The sequence below is a fragment of the Solanum stenotomum genome, chromosome 1 (genome assembly GCF_019186545.1).
Source record: "Solanum stenotomum isolate F172 chromosome 1, ASM1918654v1, whole genome shotgun sequence".
Lineage (NCBI taxonomy): Eukaryota > Viridiplantae > Streptophyta > Magnoliopsida > Solanales > Solanaceae > Solanum > Solanum stenotomum.
Genome location: NC_064282.1, coordinates 22,152,925 through 22,166,966, shown reverse-complemented (window position 1 = coordinate 22,166,966; position 14,042 = coordinate 22,152,925). Strand labels below are relative to the sequence as shown.

The 14,042-nt window shown below is 34.8% G+C and overlaps 2 protein-coding genes across 2 annotated transcripts; both read right to left on the bottom strand.

Annotated features, from left to right (window-relative positions):
• Window positions 1-565: 565 nt before the first annotated feature.
• On the bottom strand, window positions 566-6,194 carry LOC125866604 (probable glycosyltransferase STELLO1). The gene is made up of 3 exons (XM_049546889.1): window positions 4,247-6,194; window positions 1,387-1,513; window positions 566-1,310 (listed from the first exon to the last, which is right to left on the bottom strand). Exons 1-3 carry the CDS (start codon window positions 5,932-5,934, stop codon window positions 843-845), a joined length of 2,283 nt encoding a protein of 760 aa, XP_049402846.1. The 5' UTR covers window positions 5,935-6,194; the 3' UTR covers window positions 566-842.
• Window positions 6,195-7,309: 1,115 nt separating this feature from the next.
• On the bottom strand, window positions 7,310-13,779 carry LOC125853259 (polyamine oxidase 1). Its single transcript, XM_049532928.1, has 10 exons — window positions 13,633-13,779; window positions 13,207-13,456; window positions 12,994-13,122; window positions 12,848-12,909; window positions 12,605-12,759; window positions 11,298-11,441; window positions 10,120-10,269; window positions 8,519-8,773; window positions 7,982-8,063; window positions 7,310-7,895 (listed from the first exon to the last, which is right to left on the bottom strand). Exons 1-10 carry the CDS (start codon window positions 13,682-13,684, stop codon window positions 7,687-7,689), a joined length of 1,488 nt encoding a protein of 495 aa, XP_049388885.1. The 5' UTR covers window positions 13,685-13,779; the 3' UTR covers window positions 7,310-7,686.
• Between the last annotated feature and the right edge of the window lie 263 nt (window positions 13,780-14,042).

The window sequence follows — 14,042 nt, the reverse complement described above, 5'->3', positions numbered from 1 at the left end:
TTGATAGAATGTGTTGTTGGCTGTGACAAAAGTTGATTAATCTGGTTCTAGTCTACTAGTTTCACAGCAGGTGGTTGCATGCCTCTCAAAGGAAATGTTCTCCCCTTTTACTTTAAACTCATGAGTTGATTGAAGTGCATACTAGTGTTATACACCTTATTGCCATCAACCACTGATATTGAAAAGAGAGCTATAGTTTTCATGGGACACCCCAGTCTTTAGCAGTGTCCAAATCTAGGAAGTTGGTGAGTACTACCTGTTGTGAACAGCTTTTCCTACTACAAATCCATCACCTTTCATTGTCCTACAATCATGTAACTCAGTCAATTACTGCATACATTCTTGACTGTTCTTGTTAATAAGTTTCTGCAAGGTTCATCAACGGAACATCTTTACTGCAATTTCAGTTTCTGATTTCAATCTCCTCTGAAAATAACTGTTAGTATTTTATTCAGACAATTGTACACGAGTTTAACCATTCAAATACACGCACATATTTTGCACAACAGTTGTCTCTAATATCAACTAATTCCCACAATCCACAAAAGATATAAAAACACAAAAATGAATCAACTAAGGTTGTACATAAATTGTCAAGGTGTTATCAGGTGGATGACAAACAGAGGAATAAGCAGTTATTATAAGAATACACACTTGAAAGACTGATAGAAATTGCTTAAAAGTCATCTATGAATAAGAAAAAAGAGCTACAAGATTTCACTATATACTCTACCTTTTTTTTCTTTTTCCTCCAAGGTGGGAATGAGCAATTGGAAGAGTAACTCTATTGTACATGATGTTGTCTTCTACAACTTCTAATATTTTCACAATAACATGAGATCCTAAACCAATTCCATCAGCAAAGGGTCACCTGCTGCCATGAGTCTTATCAACTTTATAAATTCAGATTCAGTGGAAACAGCCAATGGGTGCACAGCTGGTACTTGAGCTGAATACAGTTTCAACGAATTGGCAGACGATTCTCCTCTCTTATAAACCATTTTATTCAGCAAGGTATCAAAATTCTGAGGTAAATCCATGGCCATGAAGAACATAGGTACGGCAATTTTCTGGTGTATATCAAGATCACCAACTAAGTCTACTAGATCAACAAAGTCCTGAACAAAACGCCGAGGAACATAGAACACCTCAGAGCCGCACAAGGCGATGCTCTGGTCAGTTGGACCACTCTCCTTGTAGTTGACTTGGAGGTGAACGGGCATTGTGCTTACCACTTTCTTCACCAATTCTGCTTGCTTTACAAACCATGAAGAGTCCTTTCCGCTAATCATGTTTCGAGACGTAGGCACCTGATTCAATTGATTGTGGGATGAATATTTTGCCTTTTGAGATAATTGAAATTCATGATGTAAAGGGTTACATTACCTTATTGGCGATCCACAACTTAGATTTGTCGGCTTGCAAAAGGTTCCAGTAGTTCAAAACTGTATTGTCCTGTAGGAAGAGAAATCCTTCCGTGCTATTGAATCTTTCGAGTATCCTTGGAAGATACCTGAGAGACGATTTGAGTGTCAGCAACAAATGTACAAATCAACTCCTTCAACATAGAATTGATCAACTTTTACAAAGCAACAAACAAGTTCTAAGTACTAATTGTATTAAACATGTCTTATTATAAATTACAGAAAATGGCCACACAATAGAAAGAAATGTACAAGTCACCATGAACCATTCATCAAAAAAAGCAGAATATTTGCAGATTGTGACCAGTTTCATGCGAAAGTTTCACAATATCATATATTACTACAAATAGGATTTAACAGTTTCTTCTTCATTAAGGAATACTACCTATAACTGTTAGCCAGCTTAATCTTGATGAATTAGGAATTATTGTACATATATTAATACACATCTCGAGTTGGGGAGTAAAGTTTTAATTGCCTGGTAGGTATTCTTAGCTTGGGGTGTCCAGCTGCAGACTGTATATACACATGTAGGCTGTAGCATTACTCCATAATCAACCTGCCATCTGTATTTCTACTACAGGATGCCAATTCCACCATCTCTGGTCCATTTAAATTTCATACCCATCAAATTTCTGTTAATCTCACTATAGTTATGCCAGTAAATGACCGTACTGGAAAAAAGAGCTCCAAGAAGATGTAACTTGAGACCTTTCATTTCAACATGCTACCAGCAGTTATCTTCATCTCTCTGTCTCACCCTATCTTAAGACATACTAGCTACTGGAAGATGATATTCTTTCCTAGTGGTAGACTAGAGCATATTTTACATGGATAATTTACAGCTTTCCTTGTGAATAGGAGTTAAGAACAAAGGAGGTCAATGTTCTTACTTCCCAAGCTGGGAGAAGTCCAGTCTAACTATTCAAGTAAAAGGGAGGAGAAGTCAAATGTAAACATCATGCTTGGAGGCAAGCTATATGCAATATATTTCCAAGAGACAAATTAACAAGTGGAAGATGAGACAGTAAGAGAATGAGATTTCCATGGACGAGAGCATATTTCCTACAACAGTTTAGATTTCACTACAGTCAATCAAATACATAAGATCATCCAAAAGACTTTACACCATACTTTGTGCTTTGAATCAAGAAAAGATACCACACCTTCCTTTTTTATGTGTGTAATTGTCCAGATGGCATTGCTATATAGGTTTGGAAATGCCTTGGAGAAGTTGAAGTTGTATAACTAACGAGTTAATGTTATATTAAAGGGAGGAACATTATTAAATGAGTGGAGAAACAGTATCTCAGTTTCGATATATAAGAACAATGGAATAAACAAAATTATCCAGTAACTGTAGTACCAAAAGTGAGTCATACAAGTTTTAGAAGAAAGAAATCCATGTCAAATATATGAATGCCATAAATGATAGGTACAAGGGAGTAATACCAAAAAGTTCCCCATTACTTTGTTTTATATCAAGGATCTACCTTGAACCTTTACTTGTTTACCCTAGTTATGGATTAACTAACCAATAGTATACAAGATGAGGATTCATGGGGAGTGTTATTTGAAGATGATATTAATTGACGACACTAACAAAGACGTCAATGAAAAGTTGGAAGTATGAAGATGTACCCTAGAAAGTAAGAGTAATTACATGAGTGGAAGTAAGGCAGAATAGTTGCACTACAAGTATAGTTCCCATAAGAAGAATGACAGTCATGTACATTAGATTGGATTTTGGTGCCTAAAGGTAGAAAATTCAATCACAAAGACAGTGGCATGACATGAAGAAATATCACATAAAATGTGGTTGAAATGGAGAAGAGCTACAGGAGTGATCATCGATGTGAAGATGTCTAACAAAGTGAAAGATAAATAATATAGAATGGTTGTGAGACCAGTAATGTTACATGGAAATGCCTAGGAGGCCCATATCCACAAGATGAGTGTCATCAAATACAAACATTAGACTGGATATATGGTTATATAGAATTAGAAAAGATTAGAAATGAGCACATGGATAGATGGTATATGTAGCACACCTAAAAGGATAAAATTATAAGGATAACCAGAGATTGTTTGGCCATGTATTATGTACACTTCAAAATGCACCAGCCTACAGGTACCATACTATGATGATTGAAGAAGATAATGGAGGAAGGTTGTCCCAAAAGATCAACAATATCTTGGAATCGATACATACCTAGTGAACAATAGAACACAATGGAAGCAAAGGATCCATACTTGTTGTTATACTTATGTTAAGTCTGGTATTTTGAGGAGTTCAAAAGTTTTGTTTAGACTGATAGATTATACATCGATGCAGGGAACATAAGTGCAAGATTTATAGAACTTAAAAAGGTAAGATTTAGAGAACCTCTAATTATAGATAACCCCTCATTTGTCTCATAAATATGGATTACCTAGTATAGCAATGAAATGATTCCAAATAGAGCAAAAGGTATATAGACGATTCGTTTAATGGGTTAAGAGGTAGTTGATTGATTAGTTCAATAGCTTGAGGGATAAAAAAAATTCAATTTAAGGAAACATGACAACTATACTTGGACAAACCAAAAGAGAAAGAAAGCCAATTTTTTCCTGTGAGGATGTATGCTTTAGGATGTCAAAATGTATGCATCAGAAAATTATGTGGACATAGAAAATGTGCTGCAAAATGATGGGAAGTAATACTTTGTGTTCCCCATATCCTTGAGAAGACATTCCATTAGATGGTAATACTAATTACTAAAATTCTAACAAGGTATAAGTACACTCACTGTATAATGAAATGAATGATGATGTATACTTACTTGTATACTTGGTCCAACTGTCCTTGCTCAACAGCAAGATCTGCATCAGCTTGTGTTGACAGAATAACCACAGTTTTGAACACTCTTCCATATAACAATCTCCATTCTAATGCAGTTTGTTGCACAGGTCCAGCGACAAACATAATTAGCACAACATTGCCAAAATTCTTCCTCCACCTTATCAAGTTGCCGATTTCATAATTCACCGTACCTGATTCCTCAACCCCAAGATGTACAGAAGGTAGTTTTCGGGGGACGAATTCCTTTTTATCTCCACGTTGAACAGTTACCTTTTGCAGATCCAATTGTACTGCCATCAGTCTTGGCTGCTGATACCCTACAGCAGCCAAGTCATGCAACCATGCAGCTGTAAATTTGACATCATTCTCGCTCCAAAACCCCTCTAGTGCCATTGAATGGCTCAATTCTAAGATTTTCTCATACAGCCCTTGTTTTTCAGATCTCCAAGAAACTAAAAATTTGATCAAGCGACCCACATTTACATGCAAATCTTTTTCCTCTGAAAATGGGTATGCTTCAACTTTGTCATCTCTGTGTACCGAAGGAGGATACACCACAACAAATCCACCGATTTCCCATAACAACCGTTGTGCCCAGTAACCTCTTAAGACATCAGAAGCCATTGTGCTTACTGACACTGGAAGCATCAATGACCAAAATGCATTATAGTGAAACAACGTGTTGAATGAATTGATTGGCACCATTAGACTTTGAGGCAATGCCACTTTGGGGGCATGTTCATCAAATATAATATCAAGTGCTTCTGATCCAACCTTCCTTGTAGAATAAAAAACCGAATCAACATCAGGTAGCCCATTTGATATTCCCTGTTGTATGTACTGTCGTCCTCCAGACACTTCAGTATAGAACTCTTCATGATTTACAAAACCAACACTTTCCAGTGGCAATCCTCTAGGCCAAACTGACCTTTGTCCGAAATGTATATAAGGATTGACAACAGTCTTATTCTCAATCTCAAGACTATACTGCAAAATCCTCTGTTGCTTAGCAGCACCACCATCCAACTCCAAATCAAAATGTTTCCCAAGATCCCCACCAATCACTTCCCCACGATCATCGGCATCAAATATTCTCTTTGCACCATGTTGGATTGCAAAAAGATACCCAACACTCTTCCTCACATAAGAATCATAAGGAAGGAAATCCGTCACCCTAAACCCCAAACTCGCTTGTTGTTCCAGAGAAAGATATATAGCACCTTTCAAGTTCCAATCTTTCGGGGTTCTCGAATTGCCTATTGCAAGAACTTGCCAACCCTTTAACCTAACAAGACTCTGGAGTGGACCAGATGGGTAATCTGATACAGACACAATAATCCATTGCTCCGAATGAAACGACGAAAAGGGAGACGACTTATCTACAATCGGCTGAACTGAATCAAGATCAAGTTTTGGTAACTTTGGTTTCTGAGGCTGACTTTGGTGGGAATTTTGGAAGCATAGGATTGTGGTGGGTACACTAGAGGTACGTAAGTAAAACAGGGCTGCCACACTAATAGTTAACAACGAAACAACAAATAGTTTAACAGAGTTCTCAGATACCCATGTGGAAAAATCAAGATTTTTAGTCTCAGAATAGTGTGAAACTTTGTGTTTCATAAAAAGGGGTTTTGAGGGTTTAGGAGATGAATGATCTTGGACCATCATTATATACACTATTTTCTGAAATGGGTATTAGATTTAAAGCTCATTAACACCACACCCACTTCGTCTTCTTCAAATCAAATCAAGAAAACAAGAAGAAAATCACAAGATTTACTACTACTTTCAACTTGAACTGATAAAATTAAAAAGTATAGATTGTGATCTAAGACTGTGAGTCTCACCTTTGCAGTGTAAAGGGGTTCTTGAGCTTGAATCGCAGATTCACTCAACAGGAAGGAAAACACACCGACAGTTTTGTTTGTTTGTTTGTTAGCATTTCCTTTTCGGTATTCAATTTTACACGCGTTTGAATTGGCGGCGCGTGAGACTCATAACTTTACTTATTTAGTTTTCTATTGGTAGCTGGTTATCAATCAATGTCACTGTTGTAACAACTAAATTTTTTATTATAACTAAAAGACAAATGGCTCAAATATATAATCGAATTTTGAAAAAAACTCATTTATGTTATCCATTAAAAGTTTATGATATATTTAAGTCTTTTTTTAAAAAAAATGATTGATTAATGAAGTGGTCGAATCATAATTGACCACGTGTTGAAAAAAGTTTTGCAAAATCAAAACATTTTTTAGTTAACAAATAATGACATAAATGAGCCTCTTCTCAAACTGAAATAACATAGATGAGCCAAACTTTTAAAGATGTCATAAACAAATTTTTTCTCAAAATTCGATCATATATTTGATGAGCCTTTTCCCAAATTAAAAAAATTAAAAGTAGTTAAGATATAAATAACTTTTTTGGATATCATGAACATTGTTTATAATAAAAGGGGGTCATATCTCTGGTAAATCATTTTCAAACAACTACTCCAACTATAGTTGTGTCACGAAAATGAAAGAAGCAGTAAATTATCAGAATAATTTACATTTTTATTAAATATAAGTCATTTAAACATTCAAAAATGAATATTATTTAATAGCAAGAGTAAAACAAATACAAAATGGTGAATTATTCATTGATTTTATAAACTGAACAAATATTGTTAGACATCCCAAAGTAATAGTATAATGAACAAGTAAAGATGAACCGAGGGAGTATAATTAAGGAATTTAAGAATAAAACAATCAATAATATGTTTGTGTCTGAAGAAAAGAAAGCACTTTCTTTTAGTATTTGTAAATTTAATACATCTCTAGTAAAACAGGCGTACGAAGACTCAGCATGGCTCTTCGATGGAATTATTGGTATTTTATTACAACTTAAAATGTTTATTTTCCTAAATATTGCTTGTTAAATAAATTTTGAGTGTATACTTCTGCATAAATGTGTACGATATATAGCAATACTAAAAGAAATTGAAAGTTGAAGAGTTAGTAATGGTAATAAATATAGAGTAATCTATCTCAATTGGACAGAAAACCAAAAAACCAAAGTTATGTTTTGATATACAAACTTGAGGATTACATTAGGAAATAATAATTGATTGAAAAGCAACTGAACATAATCAGTCATCTTGTTACTTAATTTTCATGTACTGAATATCATTAGTACTGCATGATACCTTTCTATGACTTTACTCCTAATAACAATTGTATGTTATCTGCAATGAAGAATATCCTGGAAACTACCCTATATCCTTCTCTCAAGTTTCTTTGCTCCTTTTTTCTGTTAATGGAACAAAGGACTTGTACCGTCTTTTTGTCAGACTCCAGCAAATCGAGTTTATCAGTGATTGGATGGATATATAGCAACATCTATCAGAGTAAATTATATCCAGAGGTTCATTTAGTCTCATAAGATAGCCTCTGCCAAGTTGTTGTTACTAAGGAAGAGTTGTCGCGGAATATCACATTTGTGGAGACTTGATACAGTCTCAGCTTGTGTCAATGTCAATGATCCTGTTAATGCTAGCAATGGTTCTAACAGAAAAGCTTGACTCTCATTCTTCCTTCCATCATCCCTTCTCATTTTTTCAAGTAAAGCATTGCTACTGTCTATACCTGCGCCATGCCAAGTAACGTATGAAATCATGTTTTTTGTCCAATTGATTGTTGCCTATGGAGTTCTTTTTTATAGTTGAACTAACCTGAAAGGTAACCTCCATGGACATAGCCACTAAATTTTTCACTTGTGTGTTCTCCTGTGAAAAATATCCGCCCCACTGGTTCCTGATGAAAGAAAGAATGTCATTGCAACAAGAGCATTAAAGAAGTAGTTTTCTCAAGCATAGTTTGTTCCCCATTACACTGGCTAATCAGAAGTTTGAGGAAGCTATTTCCAATAACATTGTGGTTCCAATTGATAGTTCTGTAATTTAAATAAGTTAGAGGAAAGTTCGAAAATCAACTTATATACAGGTGTTCCCAAAAATTTGATGGCTCAAATCAATTAAACGTTGTTTTGCTACATAACAAACAGTCTCTGAATATTAGAGTTCGCTGCCTTTTCTATGTAGTCTTGACATAGAGACTCGCAAATGAGACAATTCTTCTATGACACAATTGTACAATTTAATCAAGATTGTCAATAGTCTCGTGACAATTATTCAAAATTATGTAAATTTGTTTAGATTGGACGCTGTAAAATTACTATTGCCAAGTGAGAAAAGAAGAAGACTGCTGACCTTAATATCATGGACGAGTTGATGATTTGCATATATGGGGTAGTTACTGTAGCTACCACGCTGAAACCGATTATTCCACCAACGTGGGACTAATATGTCGGTGGCGTCGGGAATGTCAGGCCCAAACATGTTTCTTAACACTTCCATTGCTTCTCTTAATGTGTCTTGATCAGATTGAGCTTCCACACGTTTTGACTCACCATTTGTCAGGGTTACCACCAGCATATTGGAGCCCGGATAAGCATTTTCCATGTGCTGATGACATGAAAACAGATCAACATTAACAAACAGCTAGGAGCAGTTCTTGAGCACATAATGCTGACTAGATGATGCATTCAGCAGCCTTCGAATGAATAGGTCCTCCATATTATAAAGCTAGTTGAAAAAGTTTCAACTGAAAAAACAGTAATCTGAAGTTGATGCAAATGTAATGTTGTGTTCTCTCGATGAGATATCTTAAGATAAATAATTGGTGGTCAAGTCTCGTAAAAAGAGTAGCATTTTTATGTTATGTGTATGTACGCAGAAGCCAAAATTATGCTCAGATGAGTGTACAATTGTATAACCAAGAAATTTCTTCGTGCCTAATCAATAGATGTACACAAGTTAAGCACTATACTGATGTTCACATAAGGAAGTGGTGCTCAGGAATAACATAGTGCATCAGAAGGACCGACATCATTTTTAAACTCATCAAGAACCTCTGAGATTAGTTACTGGGATATATATATATTTATATCAAGAACAGACGCCTCACCTACCTGTGCTAATAAGAAGAAAAAGAGGTAACTGGATCTAATCCTACAGATAAACACATTTAGATAATTTGAGCTACCCCATCAACAGTACTGCTTATGCCAGAGAAAAGGAATTGTAGAACTGCAAAGCTAATGCAAACACATTATACTATATATTAGAAATACTGTAGGGATGTACTTCTGATGACACTGACACAATGGGATTCTGTGATTGCAAAGTCAAGTGCCTGGTAGTAGATTAAACAAGAGTCTGCAAATTTCTCCAGATTCATTAAGATGCACGTTCCCGCACGTACAGAGCCAGGATTACTTGATGTTAATAAAATGTTAAAGTACCTAATGTGGGCCATATCATCACAAGTAATGACAACATTGCATATTATATTAGCTAAAGCACAGTTCAGATCATCAGTTTCCTGCGTTAATCCATTTGTTAGACAGACAAATTACGGCTGTCACACATGGTCTTGTCTTATTAGGAAAGATACATAGAATGAGCTTGATATCAAGGTCCAGATTCCTTATGGTGATTAAATATATGGAAATAATAGATTATATAATAAGGAAAGATACTTGAAGCAAAGTCACCCTACTATTAAGCCCCTTATAGTATTTTAAGGCAGTCATTTTGTTGCAAGGTAGCAGTATCTTTGTATTAAATAATAATTTCTCTTTGGACAGAGAAGAGAATGAAAAAGAAGTCCTCTTATCAACCATATCCCTGAATGTTAGAGGACTTGAAAAAAGGCTAAGATGAAGAAGTTGTCATGCAAGTAATGAACTAAAAGAATGCAGCAATATGCATTTAAAAGATACAAGATTATGACAATAAATTGTGCAAACCTGCCAGAAAGTATAGTAGCCTCTTCGCTCGTGAGCATAGATAAAGAACTCCTTTTCAGGTTCACAAGGCCAGAACTTATAAGGGAACTTGAGAAAGATCTTTGTATAAACCATCACATCCAAGTTTCTGATGGCTTCCATCTTCCATCTCTGTTTCAATTAATACAGTTAAGAGCTTAACTTAAAAATTAGTAATACAAATGGTGAAGCTGATATCAAGTGTATTTGAAACCGCACTAAGAAAAAATGTTAAACAATTGACCGTTTCATTAATAATTTGATTACAAAATTAATAAGTAGTTTATCTAGCAAAAGAGAGATTTCTATGTTCACTAAAAACAAATAAAGTTACTCCAAGTACTCCTAACCAACCTGTTTTGTTCGCTATCAATTAAATATATCATTGATTTAGACATTGACAACTACTAATTTTGAAGTTCTGCTACACTTTGCATCAATTAACCTTATTTAATCAATCAAAAAAGAAAAGAAAAAAGCCAATTATTTATTTTTATTAGCTACAACTACGAATTGTCATTGATGATAAGCAACAACATCACTATCTGGATTCTTTAATGTATTGGTAGGTTTTACTCCACTAAATAAAAATAATAAATTTAGGAAATGGTCCAATTTGAAACCACATCAAGAAAAGAAGCTGTATATCAACTGCACATTACAGTTCAAGTAGTCCATACTTGGCACATAACCAATTAAATCATGAATGTATGAGTGGAGTCCATTTTAATAAGCAAGTTCAGAAATTAATGTGGGTAGTTCACGGTCTAGAAATGCTGACCTGTTGAGTATTTAATATCCCATAGATTCAGAATCTCAATAATTTGCAGGTGACCAACTTTAGATTGTCTAACAGGAAACAGGGGACCCCTCCCATATTAAATCCTAGCCATAAGCCTCAACTTATTACTACTAACATTATTGTACTGTAATAAGTGCAATGTACCTTTTGTGAACATCAAAGACTTAAGATCTCACCAATCCATCCATGTGCACGTGAACCAAATATACGTGTTGGCATTAAATTATTTAGCAGGCCAGGGCAGAGCGGGGGGAGGCAGACATAAAGATTTTCTCTAATTCAACTTTATGGATATGTGAGATTAAAATATTGAATTCAATTGAACATATGCGGAATGAAAGAGAGTTGGGAGACGTACAGGTAAAGCGGGTGAGAATGAAATGAGGTCGCTTTGGAGAACACCAATGCTAACAGACAAAATGACATAATTGGCTTCGTAAAGGGGACCATCTTCTGTAGTCACCAAGACGCCGTTTCTCGAGTGCTGCACTTCCCGCACAACCTGCCCCAATATCATCCGTGAATTGTGAATTACTACACCAATAACATCATAAATGCACCATTTCACGACATCAACACAAACAAACACAGTGGCCTAGACACCCCTTAAAAGGACAAAAAACCAATCTCATCTACAAAGTCAAAACTAGTAAGTAAGAAATACATAACACTGTATTTTGAATCAGTTGGCTAGCCTCCTCTTTGCTACATTTAGTGGATTTTTGGACCCACGTTTGATTGCATTTATGTAAAAGTCCCATTTTCTAAAGGGATGAAAACGAAACAGAGTCCATAAAAATACTAGACATCATACATGAATATGACATTTAATTTGGTTTCCATCTAACCTCTTCAACTTTTGGTATGCACAAATAAACACTTAAACTTGTATAAAATTAAATAAGTTGATACACATGTCCTACGTGTCATAACACACATAGGATGTGGCACTGTTTGACTTAACATGATATTTAAAAAAAAATGACGACCTTTGAAACTTGTTATTTAAAAAAATGCTTAAATATTTGTGTGAATGCAAATTATTTTATTAAAAATAAAAGATGAATTTTAAAATAAAATTATTTTTAATTATGCTAAGTAAGAACTAAAAAGGAAAAGTATCACCTAAAATGACAAGGTGGGAGTATAATATGTTAGAACAGGAAAGTTCTCTCTTTATGGTACCCATTATAATGATGAGAAACAAGTCTTTTGTCATTTTATTAAACTATTATCATCATATCAAACAAATGAATCCACGCATAAAAAAAGAGATCTTTATTTTGTATGAATCGAAAATCACTTTCATGGGTTATTCGTTTTCTTTTACCATACCTTTTTACTTTTCTTGATTCATGCCATCTTCCAATAACATACTGTCACGAGATTACTTGCACAAGTGATGAAAATCTCTTAAAGATTATATCCTTTTTGCTTAGTAAAGCACATCTAGGAAGATTTTTCAATTAAAAAGATAAAAATAATTGTAAAAAATGTCCTTTTCTTGAGACTCTTGGTGGGTCATTAATCAATCTTAACAGACCCAAAAAAAGAAAAGGAATGATAAATTACACCATGCAATAAAAAAATAAATCTTCAAAAATCTTATCAGTTTATTCATCATCATCATCATAAATTGACCCATCAAGAGTAAATATAAATTACCGTATTGAGCTTGAGTCGGCTGTCCATAATTTTACCCTCAGAGGTAAAAAGGAAATTTTCTGCCATTTTATAAAGCAAATGTTCATATCCTCTTTCATCAGCAACCAGAAATTCACTTTCACCAAAATCCACATATGTTGATATTGGCTCAACCTCTGTAAAATTCAAAACCTCTTTTGTAAAAAATGTATTCCTAATTATAATTCTCTTAAAAAAAATACAATTAATAATTGAAAAATTAACCTGCCATTTCAAAGTCATGGAGAATGAAATCAATCGCCAGTTCTATGGGTGTTTTTGGAGTACTGCAAAAAAAATAATCGAAAATGTCATTTTTTGTTAAAATAAGAAAAAAACAGTGTTGTTGTATGAGTAATTGTGGATCATACGACGGCGTTTCAGCAGCATCTTCGGCGTCTTCGTTATGATTTCCTTCTTGGCTTCTCAGTTTCTGAATCGCTGAGTCCACCGCTTTCTTATACGAGTCCGCCGCTATTCCACTCGGAAATATCTTCCCACTGTAACACAAAAAAAAAAAAAAATCAATTTAAGAACAATTCACAGGTGAAATACTCTCTTTTTTTCTAGTAATTTTTACGAACCTGTGATCATAGATGTTGTAACGAGCATTACTGTAATCGGAGAAGCATGTTCGGAGTTTTGCCTGAAGTGCAAGTTCCCATACAGGATTAGATTGTTTACCGCCGACACCGGCGATCCAACCGGCACCGAGTTCCGCCGCTACTCCGCCGAATTCCTCTTTCCTTATCCTACCGCCTATCTTATCAGCCGCCTCCAATATCACCACATTATCCACTCCATTCTCCGATAACACCTTCGCCGCCGTTAATCCTACATAAAATTGATCCACACATACAATAATACAAATCAAAATTCACATTTCTCTCCGGTGAATGCAGAAGCATGTAAAAACAGAATTGCAGATCCAGAATTCAGATTTGACAAGTAAGTAGTAATTTTTCGCATATATTTGTACTTAAATGCCGGAATTGACGGCGATAAATTACCTGAGATTCCCGCTCCGACGATGATTACAGAGGACCGACGGGGAGTTTCCATGAAAGAGGAAGCAGAGAGTGTGTTGAATGTTGAGTTTTTAGAAGAGAGATAATAATAGGAGAAGATATAGCGGGAGGCGGTTTTTATAGTTTGGTTTCAACAGATTATTAGAGGAACGCCGCACTCTATTTCCTTTTTTTGTTTTTTTCGAATCTAGTTTCCTTTAATTTACTCTATGCTACTACTACTTTTTACTGTATTAAGAATTATCCAATAAAAAATCATTTTTTTAAAAAAACTGTTGTCTACCTATATTAAGGATTTAAAACAAGTTTATTTTTTTTATCTTGTTGATTGTCTTCTTCTTGTATTTTATGGTTTTGGTGAGGGATGGGATCAATTTGTTTGAGTTATTTTG

Bases quoted from the DNA above. Each gene is read 5' to 3' on its own strand.
- LOC125853259 (XM_049532928.1), bottom strand. From the start codon at position 13,684: ATGGAAACTCCCCGTCGGTCCTCTGTAATCATCGTCGGAGCGGGAATC. The intron at 13,123-13,206 runs GTTCGTAAAAAT...TTTGTGTTACAG, and splicing joins TACAACATCTATGATCACAG to TGGGAAGATATTTCCGAGTG. The intron at 10,270-11,297 runs GTACGTCTCCCA...TAATTGAAACAG, and splicing joins CATTCTCACCCGCTTTACCT to AGATGGAAGATGGAAGCCAT.
- LOC125866604 (XM_049546889.1), bottom strand. From the start codon at position 5,934: ATGATGGTCCAAGATCATTCATCTCCTAAACCCTCAAAACCCCTTTTT. The intron at 1,514-4,246 runs GTAAGTATACAT...ATCGTCTCTCAG, and splicing joins CAGTTGGACCAAGTATACAA to GTATCTTCCAAGGATACTCG. The intron at 1,311-1,386 runs GTAATGTAACCC...CAATTGAATCAG, and splicing joins AGTTGTGGATCGCCAATAAG to GTGCCTACGTCTCGAAACAT.